General features: G+C 39.0%; 1 protein-coding gene across 1 annotated transcript in view; it reads left to right on the top strand.

Annotated features, from left to right (window-relative positions):
* The first annotated feature begins 4,225 nt into the window (after positions 1 to 4,225).
* LOC125226140 (START domain-containing protein 10-like) overlaps positions 4,226 to 22,860 on the top strand; it is a 105,049-nt gene continuing 86,414 nt past the window's right edge. The window contains exon 1 of the mRNA XM_048130032.1: positions 4,226 to 4,396. Coding sequence (XP_047985989.1) covers positions 4,226 to 4,396 — 171 coding nt within the window. The remainder of the gene's footprint in view (positions 4,397 to 22,860) is intronic.

Raw genomic sequence — 22,860 nt, 5'->3', positions numbered from 1 at the left:
ATACAGAGCTTAGACCGGTCTACTTCGCTTTTACACTGGGATCCAAGGTGTCCAAAATGCCAGCATTTGAAGCATTGGATTGGTCGCTTTGTTGCTCTAACTCGGCAGTTGACCCATCCTATCCTGATTTTACTATTCCCATCGAGTAATTTTTCCGCTGTGGTTGATGGTAGAATTACTATAGCTGTCTGGGTACCCCTATAGGCCTTACGGATCTTGATTGCCTCCAGCGGTATTTCACAGGCTTCCTTTACAGACGCTCGCAGGGCAAGCTGGATGTCCTCCTTCGTTGTGGTTTCGTCAATGTCTCTTATTTCGACGACATCCTGTGGCCCTTTGCTAATTACCTTAGCGTCTTCTTTAAGGATGTCTGCAATGGTCTTTTGTAAAGCTTCACCTTTGTCAGTGCTCTCCTTTGAAAGCGTTATGAGCATATCTCCGGTCTTGGTCTTATGGATTTTATCCACTGTCGAGCGGACCTGTTCATCAGGGACGTCTTGTTTGATTCGGCGCAGTATTTCGGCATATTTTGCCTTCTCAGTTGGGCGAATTATCAACGCATCCGGTCTTATTAATTTTCGCGTTTTTTTCCGCTTGGGCTCTGGCCTGGGCGTTTTTGAATCTTGCTTTGTATTTTGTGAAGCAAACTTCACCTCGCTCTGTCTTCTTCTTTGTCGTTTCGACTGGACTAGTTGCCAATCAATCTTATTCTCCTTTCCGGCGTTCTTCAGTTTTTCCTCTTTTGGAGGACTTGATTTCGAACTTTTCATCTTTTTCAACTGCTTATCTGTTGATTCGGGTGAATTCCTCAGCTTTCTTTTAACGGACAGAAAGGTCCGTCGCGGCGCGTTATCAGGGAGCGATTCACTGTCAGCTTCTGCTCCGGTATCCATTTCTTCTCTTGTCTCACTGGCAGATTGTCTTTGCGAAGGTGCTGAGACTCCTGATGTCTCTAATGTCATGCCATCAGGGGATTGTTGTATAGAACGCCAATCATCGTCCAGCTTTCTGAATCTGTGAAGAGTGGCAAGGACGCCAGCTGTTTTCGTCTTGATCTCTTTGTGGATGTTGACCTTTGGTTGGACAAACTCTTGTAGCTCATTTATGAGCTTATCCAGGCGCTCCAATGCTTCTTGTCGTTTCTTCTCGGCATTTGCTTTGGCAGCTACTTGTTGGGCATGAGGCCCACTTCCATTTTCATTATATTCCTTATTTTCCATTCTTTTCAATTTACCAGCGCATCGTACGGCGAGGAGCGGGTTGCAGACTAGGAACGGGTGTACCCTCGAAGATAAAAACTTCTACCCCAGTTCCCTGAGGCCTAGCCAACACTTAGCCAATCCCGGAATACACAGACGGATTGGACTCGCTCGGAGCACTAGCAGCCTACAATACTGCAGTCACGGCGTACTTCCTGATCAAGGCCCGAAGTGGCTGGTTCCTGAACTACTGCTGTAACTTTCACCTCGGCAGAGCAAGCTCACATCAGTCGTAGTCACTGTATCGTCGGAAAATAATCGACACAGGCCACGAACACTCCCAGTGGGTTCCAGCAGAGAACGATCGTTGTATGGGGTCAGTATGGAGTGACCCACCCTTTTTAGAGGGGAGTTTTGTCCGCGGGAGCTATTTTATTTCGCTCCTACCCTCTGCTCCTAGGAAATAGGAACAGCGAGCATTCTCCTATCCGCTGGTGGAGACGCGCCCGGTAGCAGTTTCTCCTCAGCCCCGGGGTCTGTGTGTGTGTGTGTGTGTGTGTGTGTGTGTGTGTGTGTGTGTGTGTGTGTGTGTGTGCGCGCGCGCGTGTGCGTGTGTGTGTGTGCGTGTGTGATGTGTGTATGTATACATATGTACATAAGAATATGACTGTGCATGTGTTATGTGTATGCTGTATACATATATAGTAAGTAATATTCATACTAGTCATGGATATAATATATGTCCGTGCAATATGTATTTATTATTACACTTTGTTTATTTATTTATTCTTATAGTATATTTAAAAATAATATATTAAAGATAATATATAAAAAAATATATAAAAAAAGGGAAAAAACTACACCGTGTCGCCAAAAAACTTTGACTAGTTACTTAAAACACTATTCTTCTGATAACCCTTGATAATTTTAACCTCGTGAGAAAGATCTCACGCATGGACATGTAAATTATTGTAAGGTTTGCAAAAAGTATGTTGTTAAGTAATTAGGTAAGTTAGTATATTGTTTAAATTATAACGATTTTCACTCATACCTACTCAATTTATGAATATCTGTATTAGTATTTATTTACCAGAACTGTTTGCAAATACGGAGAAATAAAACGTTTTATAGGTAGGTTTATAAACTCTGTAGAAAGATTGCTTAGCGAGTTTTTCAGTTTTAATGCTGATTTCAGTTTTAGTGGTAGGTACATTGACCTGTGAACTGTGGAATTGTATGAAGAAATTATGAATTCATTGATAAATTCGCCATGCACTTTTGCAGGTCACTGTAAACTAGGTAGTATAATTATCGATAGCTTTTGTGTTTATGTATAGAATTGTGCCTGAATTGATTTTTTTATTGGTGGTAAACCTCGCGGGATGTTGCAATATGACGTCGCAACCCAATAAAGCCGGGATCGAGTTATGGTTTTAATTGGCCACATCGATGTCCCGGGGAGAAGTTTAACGAGGGGGAGGCGGTCGAATAGACGGCCCATCTATCTCTTTGTGACGTTCTTAAGCTAAAGGTACATTCTAAATTGTCGCTTAAGTATATAGGGACGATTTAATACATTATTCGTATATAGATACGAGTAAATTTAGTCCTTACAAGATACATGTGGCATCTTTTACTTGAGAACGTCGCATTTATAAAGCTACCAGTAGTACATTGGACTACGACTCCTTTATCTTCCTTGAAATTCGTTTCTTTGATCTTGCGGCGATAATGAATGCAAAAATACGCGAAAGACCAATAATTAGATTAATTGAGGAGTTGTAGGTACTTATCTAGGAACTTCTACTATTAAGTTACAAACAAATTCAGGAATATTATTCGGTCGCTCTTCTACTTCTAGTTTTATTTAGAAAATTAACGACAGAAGGGATGCCTCACCTAGTATAAGTATTATACTACCTATATAGACGAGATTTGCTACCTCCTCAGTAGCCAAGTTACGCCGTGGCTTGCGTGGGCGATGGTCGCGCGATGGTCGCGCGACGGCGATGCGACGCATACGAAATCAAACCTTATCGATATGGAAGTATGAGACGCGACGGCGACGGTCGCGCGACCGTCGCCCACGCAAGACACGGTGTAAACTCAATTCACTCAGCAGCTAAATACTATTCGCTGAGTTAATTGGTTAATTTTTGTTTAGAAGTGCAGATGAAAATGTTTTAAAAATACTTAATAATTATACAAATACCTACTTGTAAGTACCTACGTGATCTAACAGTGTAATTTAATTACATGTCATGCATCTAGTAGAGTATAGTTACAAAAATATTTAATTATTATACAAAAACACTGCGCTCCAATACACGTAAGTATATGAAGCTCGCAGGTATGTACGTTGGTTGATATGCCGTTAACATATTTGTATTAATTATATTGAAACTAAGACTAAACAAAATTTAATGCCTGTTTCCTAAATATATCTTCTTTACTTTACTGTAATAAAATGTTAGGTACCTACGACTAAATACTGCAACGTGTGCAACCTAGGGACTTTCGGGTCAGGTTAACTTAAACTTGCTCTTGTTAGGCAAGTCTACAAGTTTTAAATTGTTTCGGAAACTAAAGCGTAGCGGTTATATTACTGAACAAGAACTAGAGTCTGCATGCTGCAACAAAGAAGACTCGTGGAACGTATGGGAAGATTAGATAGAACTCATACATCTTCTCTTGCGCACAGACTCTATTTGACGAGTTGTGAACATTAATGATGCAAACTTTAAACAGATGTTAACTAGAATTGTAACAATGCAATGCCATTCAAATAAACCAACTAACACCTAGCGTAAGACACACGCTTCGGTTTTATTTACATACGCATGCTGCAATACACGGAAATATTTTACGATACACATTTCAGTTTAGTCACCCACACACCCGCGCCAGCTTTTACCAACACGTGTGCAAAAAGTAGAGACGAGGGCGCGCATGCGCGGTATCGAGCCATCAGGCCATGCTGCAGAGACAGGCCAGTCGGGCAGTCGAGCTGTGATGTCCGCGGTCGGATGGGCTCAGCCGGATGGGCGCGCGGCGAGGCGCGCGTAGCGGACGACTCCGACTTTGAAACGCTCAAAAGCTTACTCGCCTCCGAAAAGGGCTGGACCTTGGAGTACGAAAAGGACGGCGTCAAGGTCTGGGCCGAGGACGTCGCTCACGGCGCGCTGAGAACCGTCAAGGTAGGTTAACAAGTTAACAAAGTAAAAACATTCATTCCTTACATTGATGTTCTCCTACCCGTATTCAAGTATTTACCACAACCACTTGTTTGCTTATAACACTGAAGGCTGTATTGATTATTATAAACAAGAACAGTAAACATTTGTTTTGGGACCTTCTGAGTTTGTTATGCGGCAGTTTGTTTAGGCTTAATACGCTCTGAAAGCAGTTGGTCATTTGTTTTATGAATAAAAACTGAAATTTGTTAAGAGGGGGTAGAGCAGGGAGAATTTTCAGAATCTGTCAAATTACCCCATTACACACACAAACACCCTTCACTCACACTACCTCAATTTACTGTGAAAGGTCAGTGACCCTTAATTTTTTTCAAGAGTGTTATTTTGAGTTTGTAGTCAACTACTGACCTCCTTTGAGAAATTAAAACTGTAAAAAAGGTAGCATACTAGAAGACAGAGAAAAAATACGCATCATCTAGCATTCCTTCTCTGTTCATGTCTCATGTGACTTAAATTTACCTAAATATGTAAGATAACGTTCCTTACTCAGTTGATTGTTTATCTAGGTGTATTTCAAATTACTTTGCACTTCATTTTGCGTTAATTTTCTATACTTAGATAAAAAATCGTCAGCCTGGCCTAACCCGCAAACATTATTCAAAGACGTGTTTGAAGGCCGATACCTCTAGGCAGACAATTATGGTCGCGTGATAAATGATAAAACACCAGCCCTATCGCACTATTTGTAAGTGCGATAGGGACGGCCCGATGTTTTATCATTTACCGCGCGACCATGATTGCCCTGCAGGTCTTCAGAGGCCTGTGCTGCGCATTACGTACCTATATACGGGTTGTATTAAATACTATCAGATATTTTCTTTATTCTTTTTGGTCGTTAGGTTTTTTATCATTTATTTTAATACAAAAATAAAGTATGTGTATAAAATAAAAACCTAATGAATAGAGTACAGAGCTAGCAGCAGTCAAGTCAGAGACACAAAGAAAGACAGGGAATATCGACGCATATCTTATCCAATACCGCCATCGCCATCTGCATCAGACTTCTTACCCAATTTCCGAGTCTTTTCTCTTAATTTCAGTTCCTTGAGTTGAAAATGTTGAAACACATACTTAGTATTAAATAAAACACAAATACATATAAAAATCACAATATAATTTTAAATTATGGCTTAGGCCCTGTACCAGTTGCAGTCGCCACGTCTGTAAAGCCCCTTGTAGTTTCTTTTAAATGGCTAAATACCTAGATGTCATGTCATAAACATCTGTGATGTAACTGAAAATTAAAAAACATCGCTCAAAGATAAGGTTCAAATTAGCATGGCAAAAAATACAGTGCAGTCAAAATACCATCAAAATACGAAAAAGCATATGTCAATGTCAATATCACTGCTGTATGCCGTATTTCAGGCCATAAGGGCTGTTTTCTCAAATATGAAAAAATCTCAAAAGCAGAACTTTAAAAAAACTTTCTAGGAAAATTATTTTGAACTTGATAGGTAAAACAATTTTTAAAAGTTGTACAAAAAATCTGAACTAAGTTTGTAACTATATGGAAAGCATTTTTTATCTTAGATTGAATATTTTAGTATCGTAACGAATTTTCTTTCAAATAAAAAGAGAATTATTAGAATAGGTTGACGGTGTCTACCGTAAACTGGGGTTACATTGACCAATTTGGGAATTTAAACTTCTCTAGCTTCTACATTTAATGGGTATTTTTACCCATTAAATGTAGGAGTTAGAGAAGTATAAATTACAAAATTGGTCAACGTAACGTAACTAAGAAAGAACAAAAATGGGACCATCAACTTTTCTACGACTAAAAATCTAAAAAGGTAACAAAATAAGTGATATCAGGATTATTGTTTTTCTGTCACGATGCCTGCACGTATCAAATGTTTCTTTTTAACCCAGTGGTTCACTGGCAGAGAATGCCTTAAGGCATTATGTCCACCATTTGTACTTATTTTTTTTTGTGCAATAAAGAATACATAAATAAATAAAATAATGTACGCAGAAAAAAAAACGATGTAATCAAACTCAAACTGACATCGGGGCTACCTTGATACACAATTTTTTTTAATGATAATCGAATGTAATCCCTTACAGAAGTATTTTATCTCAAGAAAAGGTAAAAAAATTGTTCGCAGAGTCAAATATTACAACTCTTTAACGCTATTTTGGGGTTACTTTGATCGAGAATAAGAATTACCATCTTCAAAAAACCAACTTTATTTGCAATTGTTTCAATATTTATCAGAAGAAGAGATCAAATTATCAGCCTCAACAAGTACCGTGACATAATCAGACAATAATCAACTATGTGTCATTATGGTCAATGTACCCCATGCAAGTGATCAAAGACACCCCCAGAGTAAATCATTAGTAGTAAATACCTAGTTTGACTTTATGATACAAAATTCAATACAATGGTATAGCTAAACACATTTCTGGCAAGCTAATATTCACTGTGAACCTTTTACTTTAATACCCACTACGTTAGTTTAGAAGTTTATTTAAACATGAAAAATAGCAACAAACTATGCTTTTATTTTGACACGTTATCCGCACTGCCCACGACCATACTTACTTATTCACCGCGTCAGAGCACCATCTAACTATAAAGGTTGGTTAAGGGTTATCATATGTGTAAATTTCATTACCGACTACTCATAACATATTAAATCCTTATTTTTTTGGTCAAATAAATATAATATGCTCGTGACAGGTCATATTTTGTTCGCAATCCGAAATAGTCAACCCTAGCACTTTTCCCTATTCACCCCCTTCCCGACCCTATTCACCCCAAAGTTAGGGTAGTTTTGGAGGTAACTAGTAAAAATAATTTAGTTTTACAATTGTGCGAAAATAGATTCTCATTTGGCCGGTTTTTTTAACCTGCAGGCCTGGTGGCCTAGTGGTAATAACGTTAGCTGCGTAAGCTGAAGACCCGGGTTCGATTCCCGGCTCAGCCACCGTGGGCATTGTCGTTTTTTCTTTCGTGTATGATATCTTTTTCAATATATGTATGTATGTATTGTACATAAGACAAGTTAGGACATAAAAATACAGTATAGTTATGATGTACAAAGGCGATCTTATCCCTATAAGAGATCTCTTCATACCTTTGAGCGAATTGAAAATTTATTATTTATATAAACTTGAAAAAGAACAAATCAAAAATTATTCAATAAAATAATTTTATTTCTTCCCTAGTTGTAAATAAATAAATAAATATTATAGGACATTCTTACACAGATTGACTGAGCCCCACGGTAAGCTCAAGAAGGCTTGTGTTGTGGGTACTCATACAACGATATATATAATATACAAATACTTATATACATAGAAAACATCCATGACTCAGGAACAAATATCTGTGCTCGTCACACAAATAAATGCCCTTACCGGGATTCGAACCCGGGACCGCGGCGTAGCAGGCAGGGTCACTACCGACTGCGCCAGACCGGTCGTCAAGTTGTATAGTTTCATACTTATGATTTTTATTTAAAAGTAATCCGTTTATATTATAGCAACCATGGGTGATTTTTGCGGACTTAAGTAGAAACGTAGAGGTTGACAGAAGTGTGATTAATATTTCTAAGTGTTAATTTCATGTATCTAGTCTAACTACGAAGCAATACATTGACGTATAAATTGCGTCCATATACAGAGAGGTCATTCATAAAAATATCACTTTAGGTAAGTTATATATCTTTTATACAATGTGACAAGCATTGACCACACATCCCAATTCACCCCTCTTCCGACCCTAATCACCCCCTTCGTAAACCTGTTCACCCCCTTTCCTGATCCCATTCACCCCTCAGGCCGCGGATATTTATTCATCCCGTAAAAATTCCCCAACACAGTTGCATCGCTTTCTTCATGAAAACCATTATAAAAATGAAATATGTCTTATGATTTTCTGTTATACATAAACTTTAGAAGTGTATACACATTCAAAAGGATAATGAACGATTAAAATGAGTATAAATCCAATAAATTTGAACGTCATCTTTGATAGACATGAAACTGTAAATATATTATTTTCCTACTTTGCGGAAAATAGAAGGAATATGTCAAGAAATATAATAACATTATACACTATGTAACATAATTGCCGAAGATAAATCCTACGGCTTATACATTACCTTCTATAGTACCATTAATTTTCATGGTGTTTATTTTAAAAAAAGGAAGTGGTATTCGTAACCGCTATTCGATACCGGTTATGCTCTTAAATGGATCACCGGCATTAATGTTACATCCTGTATACTCCCGGAACCCTTTTCACCCCAAATTACGGTATTTATTAAATTGTCATTATGTAAAATGTCGGAAACTACGGAACCCTACACTGACGCGCTCTTGATCGGTTTTTCTTCTTAATGCCATTTAAGAGATAATAAAAAATTACACCTCCCAATTTATAATAAGTTTTTTTTGCAAAAATTTCATTTTTGACACAAGCTATTATCGCCGACTGTAGGTACCTAAGCTTTCTTTCAACAATCATCTATTGCTCTCCGAGACATTTCTAAAAACCCCTGACTCAATGGGGATACGACGTTTCATAACAGAGTTCCTATGATCACCTTTCTGCTCCATCATCGGATTAGCTTCATGATACCATAATACTGCATTGTCACTTGATTTACATATGTGTGCAAAATTTCAGCTCAATCGGAAACCGGAAAGTGGGTCAAATTTAGCTTCTACGTTTCGACTCAGACTAACATACCTACTAACAAGGCAAGTTGAATATAAGCTTGTATAAAGGCTTCTGATACTAGATTTGCAATAAGTTTACTTGTCATAATTTAAGAACAGATGAGACAGACGTCTGCCGAATGCCTAATGAGTTGTGGGCCAAACTCACTACAGTGTGGGAGCCCGAAAACTCTGATCGGGGATCCGGCAGACCCCGCCGGCGATGGAGGGATGAACTGGACTCCTTCTTGGAGGAATGGTCAGACATAGCACTGGATAGAGATCAGTGGAAAAATTGGGGGGAGGCCTTTGCCCAGCAGTGGGACACGACAGGCTCCAAATAATAATAATAATAATAATGAGACAGACATATCCAATGACAAGTCTACACCGTATTCGTGAACTGTCAAATCACCTCATGCAATTTACGGCTGTAAGGCAACCAGGTAGGGTTTGTTATTGCACTTTAATTACATATTAATGATTTCTAGCCCGTAAGATATATATTTTCTTTAACAATGGATAGATATTTATGCGGGTGAGAGTGTAATTTAGGTTTTTATAAGGAATCAATTATTTTTAAGCGACCCGATCAGATATTTATGCGGATAAGGACCCTCCCACATCTACCGTCTTGCGATCGTAAAACACCAACGGATCGTCGGGCCAACTGTATGGCTAAGCCGCGCTGACGCGGCGTCTTTTTCCATACAGTTGGCCCGACGCTACGCTCGCGAGACGCTAGAAAGAGACACGATGTTTTTGCCGGTCACGGAGCATCACAATTTTTTGCCGGGAACATGTCGTTATATACTTATGGCCCCCTATAGAAAATCAGATAATTTTGCACGGCCGTTCATAGTCATTTATGCTGGTCACCAGCAGCAGCTGGTATTCCATGAATATTTGGTCTAGTTGAGTGGAGAAGTGCCATTCAAAACAAGCGCTTTCTAAACAACGATGTATTTAGGTACTTTATAATTATTATTGTTTTCAACTTACGGTTACGTGTTCGCGGTATGCACAGAGTAAATATTTAATGAAATTGAGACATTTTTTTATATACCTAAGTATACAATTAAATTTGAACCAGAAGCACTATACCTATACATATACCCGCTCGCATTCCCCTTTTTTCTATTCTAAGTAAGAATCGATTAATTACATATGTATGTAAGTGTTACAATCCATCAATTTATTGTCAAATTAAAGTTTTACAATTATTACAGAAAATAGGTAGGTACAAATAGATATAGCCTAAAAATAAAACTTAATTAAATCTAAAAACCTAAATACATAACCCTAAAATTAAAAATGGTAGAATAATTTATATTTAACAAACACATTTTACCGCATCATCCGCCAAACAACCCACCACGAGTCATTCCAGGTGCAAAGGTTCCCAAGACGCTAGCTGCATTTCCGCGCTGGACCGCGATCGATAACCTCTGCACCAGGAATGACCCGGAGCGGGGATCGAGCCCCCTCTCCCTCAGCCGACTCCCAAGCTCCAAAAAGAAGGCCCGACCCTCCGAGCACCAACACCCAGTGGTCTCCACCGCGAGTGGAACAAACAAGTAACCCCCCAAGCACGAATATTTTTCGCGTTTTTTAATAGCAGCCGTCTCAGCAGCTGCCCCCGCTAAATTCACCGTGCGAGTGACATGGGAAGCAGCAAAAGTGCTGACGCATGTGGCGTCCCATAGCAGGCACTTTCCTCTCTCCCACGGCACTAAGGTCAATCCATCCGGCCTCTTGCCATCCGACCGACTAAGCCCCGGAGGCTCGAGCACACAAGGCACATTTGCTGAGACGAGCGCCCTTCGAATTATGTCGTTTAGGGCATGATGGCGAGGAAACCTTCCAGCACATCGACAACAACTCAAAGCGTGGTGACCATTGCTCTCCACCATGGTGCCGCAAATGCATAATCGATTAATAAGTATCTGAATATATAAATTAAATTGTAATTGTTTACATACAACCTGTGAAGTTTGGTTGACAAATTTTGACGTAGGTGCTGTCATATATATTTTTAAAATGACGTACTGTTAATACCAGCGTAATGAAAATGTATTCCAATGAGCAAAAGAAAACATGAAACTTTTTTCAATTTAACCGAACTAGAATGAAATCATTTATACTCATTCGGTTGCGTTCGTTATTTTCTTTAATAATGTGATATATTTTTAATTATTTTTTATGCACGAGCCATGCACCTTTAAACTTTAAATGAGATTGGATCTCCACCTGACATATTTGATTTACCCTGGTTTATGTGGGAAGGGAGGAAAGGAATGTAGCCGGCGGCGGACGTTTTATGATCCGGATTCAAATCCGAGGTAATAAAAACGATTATCCCGAGCGATTTAAAGCGCTTCTTCTGGCTTAATGATGCCTAAAGAAATGTACGCAGGCAAACAACAAAAGTTTTCCTGAATGGTTATTTTGTACCCAAAAGTTTCAGAGGCTTATTTAATGAATATTTTGCAAGTCGTTCTGCGGGCCGCAGCAATTGGGTAATTTATCTCGAAGCGAGGATGCGTAAGAGGGTACACTCGTAATTTATACATTAATACAACTGTTGACGCTAGGATTTACGTACATGAACAATCGGAGGAATATGTATGTAGGTACCAAACATATCTCACAATGTGGGTACCTAGTAATTAAAGTTGTGGGAGTTGAGTGGTTGTGTGGTTTCATCCTTCGTACAACTAACAAAACAACATTGTGAATACCTACCTACCTAAAGTATACATTTCTTATATTCCAATTTTATAGGCAATATAGGCATGTTATGTATATACTGACATTATGAAATAATGAAAATAGGTAAGGACATAAGATTAACGAACAGTAGAGCTCAACTGTTGAAGAACCTCCACTTATTAACAAGACAAATAACACCAGGCCCTACTGACAAGAAGGAACACTCCCGCCGCCGGTGATTAAGGCCATCGAGGGTGAGGTGTATTCGTTGGCACACTGCATGTGACCCCCAGCTACATACTTACATATACATATATTAGGTTACAATAATGTGCCCACCGAGCGTTTTAAGGACATCCAGAATCCAGATTGTAAAAAAGCCCGCTCGATCTGGTGATTCTTTTTCATATAGAAATAAAGATGTCTAGAATATAATAATTTATCGGAAATTGTCGGAAGCAAAGTCATTGGACGGATATCGAAATATTGGCAACGGAACGTGCCGTGATTTTATTTGATATGGTAAGCAGCTTTTTACGCCACCTTTCTTGCCTTTTGTGATTTATTGTTTTTTTACGACTGGTGTTTAAATTTATTTTTGAATAGCTAAAAAGATACCTTAGCGTGTGTATTTAAGTATAAGTAGGTAATTATTTTTATCTCCATAGTGAGTGTGCACCAAAAGTTTTCTTCATGAAAACTTCATTGATGATGAGTTGTGATGATATGGTTTAAATCGGCATTTTATAAAATGTAATTCGCAATATAACATTTCAATTAAAATTTGATTATAAAGCAAAGTTGACACATCTTTAACCCAAATATAATCAGTAAGTTATAACGGAGGAGGGAGCAATAGCAATATCTTATCTAGGTACTACTGTTACAAATGTTACAATACAACTTATAAAGGAGCAAAATGGTATGCGATTGATTTGACAGGACGTTTATTTAAAGATATACGAGTATTGGGATACATACAGCCTTTCACATAACCTCATAGTGTCCGTTTTCACATTATCCGACCCGATATCGGATGTCGGAAGGATTTCAATAGTAAAATTCCAATATGGCGCTTGTAATGTACGGGATATAGGTCCGACATCTGATATCGGATCGTATAGTGTGAAAACGCACTAACACTTTATTTATATTTAAAATACGGTAGGTATTCCATTCTTTTGGGTACTAATTAGGGGGTAATTTACATATTAAAGATGAATTAATATTGAAAGCAGAACAATGTTATGGTTTGCTTTTAACAGGAGGAAAATAACAGTATTATTTTATATAGCGTTCTGAGTCCCGTCCCGAGTCCCGAGGCATTATCCATACTAATCCATACTTCCATACTAATATTATAAATGGGAAAGTGTGTGTGTCTGTTTGTTTGTCCGTCTTTCACGGCAAAACGGAGTGACGAATTGACGTGATTTTTTTAAGTGGAGATAGTTGAAGGGATGGAGAGTGACATAGGCTACTTTTTGTCTCTTTCCAACGCGAGCGAAGCCGCGGGCAAAAGCTAGTATTTCTATACATTCACAATCGCATAAAGAAGGTTTATCTAGTCCGCTGTCAGAAGTTTAAAAACAATTTGCCGGAAGTGGCCGTATCTAACAGTAACCGGAACATTGAAAAATATCTACCGCGGCCCGGGGCAAGTTTTAAGTGGAGCGGCTCGACGACATCTCAATCCGGATACAGGGAAACGCAAAACTCCCTGGAGGGTGTCACTTTCCTACGAAAGATTGGGTTACGTTACGACGGCCATGTTTTGGGTATACCTATTCAGATTTGGAAAACCCTACTCGGAAAATCACAACTTCTTTGAACTTAAGCCTAAAGATGGTTTTTGGCAATTATAGCAGAGGAGCCCAAAAATGTTTTTTTTTTTTTTTTAATTAGTCTGGCGTGATTAATATACACTTATACAGGCTGTGCCATTACGCGGGATCTGAGTGCATAAGCTCATTGATCACTTTCAACAGTCACTGTTGGTGGGCCGGTTATATGTAAGTAAGTACCTACTACCAAGTTAAACAATTGTTAATTTGACGAATACAGTCTCGAAACCCGACTTCCGCATTGTAACCTAACCTAAATCAAGAATATCCATAATGTACATTATGATTATTTTAAACTGATCTCTACTGGAGAGTTAAAATTGGATGGGGTGGATTCTCACAGGTACCAGTAGGTACATCAGTCATAATAAGTTACAGGTTAATGTATACGGTCAAACAACTGAAAAAATCCTTTCTTTGACTCCCCTACTATTAAGAAGTCTCATATTTACCCTTATCGGGCTCAAGTAGTTAAACAAGGTTCGATCTTGACGCGTGGCCTAACTTTTTAAATGGAGCATCGGGCGCACTCAGGGAGTTTGTTCCCGACTTTAATAGAGTTTGTACATCGAGCATTTGCGGGCGAGATTTAAATAATTTTCAGCCATGATTCAGGTAAATGAGTTATCTGAAGTTTTTTGTAGTACCTACCTAACCTACTTAATGTTAAAAAAGAATACCGGTTTATGAAGACGTTGCAACTTTACCTAATTTGAGAGTTATTTTAGTAAGTATATTTGTTGATGTATCAAGTAAATAGATTAGAGAGGATATTATTAAGAATATTAAGGCGTAGGGTAAGGCGACACTGGCGCCACTTTCGATATTTTTCGATAAATTTTATAACTTTAAAATTTGATATTTGATTCAGTAATATTTCTATTTCAGTCGCTAACAAATTTTATAAAACATCACTGTATACATTTTTTCCTTGTAAACTTAGTTATCCCCAAAAACTTCAATAGGTAAAAGTGGCCACTTTTATTTTTTACAAGTTTTTAAAGCTTAACTACAAAACGAAAAAGTGTATACAGTGTTTTATAAAATACTAAGGAATGTAAAGATATTTCTGTCACAAGATGTAATTTTGAAATTACCAAAAAATATCGAAAGTGGCGCTAGTTTCGTCTTATCCTTTGCCTTAATTAAAATATACATTTTTATAAGTAACGTTAAATATTTAATATTTGAATAAGGTTTTTACCCGCGAGCTTAAAATATTCAAGTGGGTATTTGATGCACGATAAGGTAACAGGAAGGGCCCCAGTCAAACGGCTTCGTTCAGGGGAGCGGAAGGCGGGTTAAAAGGTCTACGCGGCGCCACGGATGATCAGTTATTAGCGATATTACACAGAAAATAAATCTGATTGTGTACTTTTTTTTACCGTTTTCATTTAATGTGAATATCTAGGTAGGTAAAAATGGTGACCATGATATATATATCAATTTGCATTGTATTGAGTATATATAGACATTTAGCACCGATCTTAAACATATATTTTTAACGCTTAAATAAACATGAATTTCTCAGTAGGTATAAATTGTAACTGAGATTTTTTTGCTTAAGACCAGGTTTTTGTGTACTATAATCATGATTTTATCAAAATTAATACTGTGAAGGTCGCGCTTAAGAAACTGTAAATGTCAGTAATTTAAAAGGGTGCAAAGTTGTCGTAGAGCGGCTGTCGCGGGGCGGGGGGAGCGCGCGGGGCGCGGGCCTGGGAGAGCGCGCCGCGCACCGGCCGGCTGGGGGCGCGTCTTACGTCTAAAATAAACACAACGGACGTGGCGTGGCGCGGGCGTGGCGAGGACGAGGCGCGGACGGGGCGCGGACGCAATCTAAATTACACACAAGAGGTGAAAACACGGCTCGATGCGTCATTATACAGGCTGATTTCGTTGCGGAAACGTCTTCCTCGTCCGATGATGAAGATGCGTTTGCCTTGCTGCAAATTCTCAATATGCAGAGGCACAGGAGATATTGGGTTCACCCTATGCGAAAATTATCCGAACATCACAGATATTTCGAAACCATGGAAAAGTTGCATGAATATCCGGATCTTTTTCGTACAGTTTATAAAATGTCAAATAAAAATGCAAATAATAAACCTTTGAATTCAGATTTCTTATCCCTCATGCCTGTTTGCCCCACCCAACCATACCCAGGCTGGCCCCGACTCCAAAAATAATTGATTTGTTTATAATTTGGATGTTTAGATTATTGCAATACGATAAGAAATCTCAATTCAAAGGTTTATTATTTCTTGCGTTTTAGTTTCTCCGTGTTTTGTAACGCGCTTATTTTTGAAGGCGGTTTTATATTAAAGAAAAATTTATTTATTTATTGATTTTAGTGGTTCCTATTGATATTATATACGTACAGTAGTGAAAGAATTATCCTTTAACTCCTAACCATTGAGGAGTTGGCCTTCCATCATCAGCTCAGCGACATTAAAATTTTTACCATCAATCGTAAATATTGGTGTACCTATTAAAAATACACTAAAAACATTACATGTGCCTATAACATTTGAAGAGTTCCCTCGATTTCTCCAAGATCCCATCATCAGACCCCGACTTGGTGCCAATAGAACCATCTCGGGGTTATACCCGTTCGATTAAAAAAAATAATTTGAAAATCGGTCCACGATTCTCGGAGATATCGAGTAACATACATACAAAAAAAACCGGCCAAGAGCGTGTCGGTCCACGCTCAGTGTAGGGTTCCGTAGTTTTCCGTATTTTTCTCAAAACAATTTTCCTAGAAAGTCTTTATAAAGTTCTACTTTTTTGATCTTTTTTCATATTTTTTTAAACATAAGGTTCAAAATATAGAGGGGGGGGACGCACTTTTTTTTCCTTTAGGAGCGATTATTTCCGAAAATATTAATATGATCAAAAAACGATCTTAGTAAAAGTAAACCCTTATTCATTTTTAAATACCTATCCAACAATATATCATACGTTGGGGTTGGAATGAAAAAAAAAATCAGCCCCCACTTTACATGTAGGGGGGGGGGGTACCCTAATAAAACATTTTTTTCCATTTTTTATTTTTGCACTTTGTTGGCGTGATTGATACATTGGTACCAAATTTCAGCTTTCTAGTGCTTACGGTTACTGAGATTATCCGCGGACGGACGGACAGACAGACAGACAGGGGGAAACTATAAGGATTCCTAGTTGACTACGGAACCCTAAAAAACATTCAGTCGAATTGAGAACCTCCTACTTTTTTTGAAGTCGGTTAAAAAAACAACCTTTATTGCCGGCCGGCAAACGGCTAACCGATTGAAACAGAAACATAAATGAAAAGAGAGGGCGAACGGCGACACCTGCGTGTCGGCGATTTCAAAGGTAAGCGCACGTGCACCCGATCTCGCTACCTACGCCCAGGTGCGGGCGCGGCTTTCGACCTTCGCGCCGTGCAATAGAATTTAATGTCGGCTGCTCGTGTGCGGTCTGTTTGTTTTATAGAGTGGCGGCATTTTCAACATCAAAGGGTGAGCCTATTTTGTGCAAAATTCTGTTATATCACAGAATATACAGGGTGTCCCAAGACTATGGGACATGAACGGAAAGTACCTTAAATATCGTAGATAGGGTATTTTGCTACAAGAAGACTTTATTTTATTTTTAAAACTAAGTAAAACTCCATTCATAGATTTTTAAATAATTACATGGTTAAACCGGGAATCAAACCCGCTACACGAGAAAAAAAAAACATCCTGTAATTTTGTCATACCGATCGATAGGCTTCATCATAAAGATTATCTTTCTCTAAATAACATAGTGTCGGAGATAAAAGGAAGACCATGAATTTTAACATTTTACATGGCAGACTCCTTAGCCTTAAAATTTGTCCATACATTAAAAAAAAAAAAAATTTTTTTTGAATGCAGTTTTACCAAGTTTTAAAAATAAAATAAAGTCTTCTTTCAGCAATATATCCTATCTGTGATATTTTAGGTACTTTCCCTTCATGTCCCATGGTCTTGGGACACCCTGTATAATACTACAAGTACAGAAGGCCCACTGCTTTGATGTTCACGAAATGCCGCCTTTTTAAATGCCTACAAAATTCTAACAAAGAAACGAGCCGCACGTGCGCAGCGTCGGAGGATAGGGTTGCCTATGGTTTAAAATGCATTAATTCTCAGATAAATAGTTATACTATATATTCAAGTCTTGGGTACTTTCTAGGTATATATACAGTATTGTAGGGGATGAAAATCCGTAGAGGGGTGGGGCGTGCGCGTAGGCGAAGATAGAAACGACGTGTAGTAATCTCGGGCGTTTATTCAGCCAACACTATGCTAAAATTGCTAAATACCTATTCTAGCGAAGTTCCAAAGGCCGTTCAGCGTCCTTGAGGACAACCGACGAGCGCAAAGGGGAGCGTGGTAGACGTAATCAAATGGCTTTACAAAGGTCCCAAACGGTACACTATGTGTGCGCAATTGACTCCTAGCTAATTCTCAAATAAAACATTGATCAGTACATGAGGTCATTATCCCAGGAAAAATCTTAATAGCGACAACTAACTTTGAAATGCGCCACAGCACAGCGACATCTATTGAGCTTTGTGTGTAACAGATAAGTTGATCTTAGTACTAACATTGTTGTTTGTTTTTTACATGTTTGACTACTTATTTACAATCTTTACATTTACTAGTTACTTCAGTAAAATATACAAGTTACGGGAACCGTGTCCCATGATTTAAATATTTAAACATCGGGGTTCAATATCACAATATTGATACCCGTGGCGCCATCTGTTGACGTACGGCCAAACTAACAATTTGACGAATTTTATCTAAGAGTTACATATTGACATGGTTACTATAAAATTCTAGGCACCCGTTAACATATGTTGCACTAGGTTTTAGAATTTTAAGTCTACGGGAACACTTAAATATTTGCTAAGTTCACTCGGAAAATCAGTACCGGTGGCGCCATCTAGTAGCGGCCGGTTAAACTAAGCTTGTTTGCACTGAGTTTATACGTTTTTGGTAAATGTTCGCGTTACAGTCTCCCCCTCTGGAACTGCAGTCGACCCGGCGCAGTGACAGGAAAGTCGACGTTGGGTTGTGATCGGTGTGGGAGCACGTCCGCGTTCATTTCCGGTTGCTGGTACAGGGGTAGTCTCTGGGTCTCCCCCTCTACCATAAGACTGTAGGTGCGTTCCGTAGTGTATAGCTACAGCACACATTGGGCAACTGCTCCTAACAACGCCTGGCGTACCGCACCCATAACACGTGTTGACGGGCGAGGGCGGAGACGGCGCTGGCGCTGCTGTCGCAGTACAGGTAGTGGTTGTGGCTGGTGGCAGCACTTCAACTATCACCGCTTTTCGAGCGGTCGCTTGTAGAGGCAAACTACGTATTGCGTCATTGAGACGTTTGAAACACGTAGCTGCTGTCAGGAACGTTTGCACGCAGGCTGGATCCCGTTTACCGACGAAGAAGAAAGTTGCCTTCGCGAAGGAGCTATGCTTCACCGGCGGCGGAGCAGGACGTACAGCGCTGGTGATCGCCTCCAATAGCTGCTGGAACTGTCCTTCTGACATGTTAACAGCCATTTCTACACGTTGCCGCAAAATCTTCGCTCTTAGTGTCTCGACAGTCATCGACCTCGTGACGTCACAGCACGGCCCCACGTTGGGCGCCAGATGTAGGGGATGAAAATCCGAGAGGGGTGGGGCGTGCGCGTAGGCGAAGATAGAAACGACGTGTAGTAATCTCGGGCGTTTATTCAGCCAACACTATGCTAAAATTGCTAAATACCTATTCTAGCGAAGTTCCAAAGGCCGTTCAGCGTCCTTGAGGACAACCGACGAGCGCAAAGGGGAGCGTGGTAGACGTAATCAAATGGCTTTACAAAGGTCCCAAACGGTACACTATGTGTGCGCAATTGACTCCTAGCTAATTCTCAAATAAAACATTGATCAGTACATGAGGTCATTATCCCAGGAAAAATCTTAATAGCGACAACTAACTTTGAAATGCGCCACAGCACAGCGACATCTATTGAGCTTTGTGTGTAACAGATAAGTTGATCTTAGTACTAACATTGTTGTTTGTTTTTTACATGTTTGACTACTTATTTACAATCTTTACATTTACTAGTTACTTCAGTAAAATATACAAGTTACGGGAACCGTGTCCCATGATTTAAATATTTAAACATCGGGGTTCAATATCACAATATTGATACCCGTGGCGCCATCTGTTGACGTACGGCCAAACTAACAATTTGACGAATTTTATCTAAGAGTTACATATTGACATGGTTACTATAAAATTCTAGGCACCCGTTAACATATGTTGCACTAGGTTTTAGAATTTTAAGTCTACGGGAACACTTAAATATTTGCTAAGTTCACTCGGAAAACCAGTACCGGTGGCGCCATCTAGTAGCGGCCGGTTAAACTAAGCTTGTTTGCACTGAGTTTATACGTTTTTGGTAAATGTTCGCGTTACAGTATTTATATATTTTTGTTACAGCCTTCAGCATAACAAGCCTTATTGAACTTTTCCGTGGGACTTAATGAATAAGATCAGTGTAAGATTGTCCTATTTTATTCATGATGTCTATTTAACTAAGCATTATTAGCAATTCCACATATGGACATCGCATATTATGAACCTTGAAAAAAACTCGCTACGTAAATGTAACAATAGAAAGTGCGAACGTGCGTTCCGTGAGAACGCATGCCACCCCTGATTAGGCCGCGAACTCTCGGCCGCCAGAATGTACTTGTAGCGCGGCGATAGAATCGCGGAGTGAGCCGCCCCTGGTTATATCAATAACTTCTCACGTCACTAGATTATCGACTTTGAATGTCGAGTATATTTATAGTATCATCACTTTATTTCAGTGTACGAATTTCGTATGTGTTAAAAATCATTGTTCTAGCTTCATAAACCAGGGAGGAAATAATGGAGAGCGTTTATATGTCTTGTTTTGCCTTAATTCAATATCATCACAAATTTTTGTTGCTGATAAAATAATACATCCTATATATCAAGGCCTTGTAGCTCGGCGAAAGAATCGTGATCGCGGAGTGCGCCGGCACTGATTATAATTATTTTGTCCAGTTATTATAATAACCTATACAAAAAGTACCGATAGAATAGGTATTCTAATCTATATCTGCATAGAACTATTTAAAACAAACCACAAAAGTTCATAGTTGATCGTTATTGGTACAGTCAGCAACTCAGCTGTGAATAGAGATAAAGTGCCAAATATATGTATACACACACCTTAATGTACCAAGTACCAACACTTGTACAGGAAATAAAATACTCTATACATATTTTTGGCACTTTGTTTCCGAACGGTCGCCGAGCTGTCAAGTTGACTCTGTGACCAGCTGATTTCAAATATTGAAATTTAATTCTATTTTTAGCTTTAAATAGGACTTCTACTCATTGTTAGTTAATTTAAGTAGTAAAGTATTATCAGTGATACAGTTTTGGTGAAATTGGCAACGTTACACCGAGTATTTATTGGACTTTGAGGCAGGACTACCCAACTGTCAACGAGTGATCGCAGCCGTTGGAATCTGCGTTTGAAACGGGGAGAGTATTCCGTTTTATTTATCATTTATTTCTACACTCAAACAAAGCTCATTGCTGCGGCCGTGAGCAACGTCAAACAAACAACATTGGCACCGTGCAGTTTCCCTTTGCTTGACGAACTAGTGGAAGCACAAGACGAGACAAGACACATTCGCCACAGACACTGCCGACTACTGACACACTGCACACTTTATTCATTCCTACAGCTCTCATCTCTGTCGTCATCTTGGCAAATCTTTCAATCTCTATTGAGATAAGTACTCATCCTTTTTTATTACATCTTTCAGAAAGCCAGACGAGTGACAATGGACACCGAAATTGCGACCGAAACTCGCAAGGCAACGGCACGACAACTAGAGATGCAGCTAAAAACAACAGCACAGGACCTACACGAGTCGAGGGCCTTGTCGAAGCAGTTGTTGGAGGAAAGGGAGGAAAGCGAAGTGGAGCTCCAGAAGGTAATCAACAAAAACTCAGAATTGAGAAGGGAGCTGGCGGACAATGATGTGCAGCTGACTGATGCCCGCGGAGAAGTGGACCGTTTGCAAGGCACAATAGACACCTTCAACCAGTGCGCTTCGACACATGAAGTGGCCTTGGCCCGCATCACACAGTTAGAAGAAGAACTGGGTGCGGCAAATGAGGAACTTAATTTGTTTAGGAAAGAGCGGGAGCACTATGATGCTTCGCAGTTACAGAATGTGTACCAAGAGTTGGTAAGCGGTGAAACACAATTGAGTAGGGACTCCAAACACATAGTATTCTTTAATAGTAGTAATAAGTTAAAAAAGTACATTAAGATTAATAGGTATATTAGGAGAACCCAAAAGCTGATCAAAGGCCAGGCATGTATTAAAAAATATAGTAAATTAAAACACACGTTAACAGTTATGAAAAACAGGGTTCAAGACTGTCATTCAGAGCTGGAAGTCAAGGAATCAAATTTTCTGAAATTAAATGCCGACATTAACAGGCTGAAAGATGAGCTTTTGGCAGTATCCACCATGTATGAGACCACTAAAAAACAAGTTGAGGAGCACATACAGGCTTTTAATAAATTGCTGCTAGAAAATAGAGATTTGGAGGAGCGGTGTAAAGCATTATTAAATGGAAAACATTGTAATTGTGGCCAAATGCCACCAGCAAAGATTATTCAAGCCGATGTGGCCCACGACACAACTAGGCATGCGGCAGTAGTTAAACAGCCCCTAGAGCAGTCAGTAAGACTGTTGTTTTTTCAGATCAGATTGGGTTAGGAATGGGCCCATTATTAAGCTACCAGTTAGAGCAACAAGTGACAAATTACTGTTATCAAAACATTACTTTGTCTCATTTATGTGACCTTATTTCAAAGGGATGTTATGATAGCAGTACTACATTAGTAATTTTATTAGGAAATAGTCTTAATGTAGATAAGCTTAGCATAGATAAATTGATGTCCACTCTAAATGTTATTGAAAAATCTGGTGTGGGGAAAATTATATTATGTGCACTACCTTATGCAGAAAATGTATCATATGACTATAATTGTAAGATAGCTTACTACAATTCTTTAATGTACCATGCCATAGCTGTTAATAAAAAGTACCAT

This window comes from Leguminivora glycinivorella, chromosome 1, assembly GCF_023078275.1.
Source record: "Leguminivora glycinivorella isolate SPB_JAAS2020 chromosome 1, LegGlyc_1.1, whole genome shotgun sequence".
Classification (NCBI taxonomy): Eukaryota; Metazoa; Arthropoda; class Insecta; order Lepidoptera; family Tortricidae; genus Leguminivora; species Leguminivora glycinivorella.
This window is presented reverse-complemented; position numbering and strand designations above follow the sequence as displayed.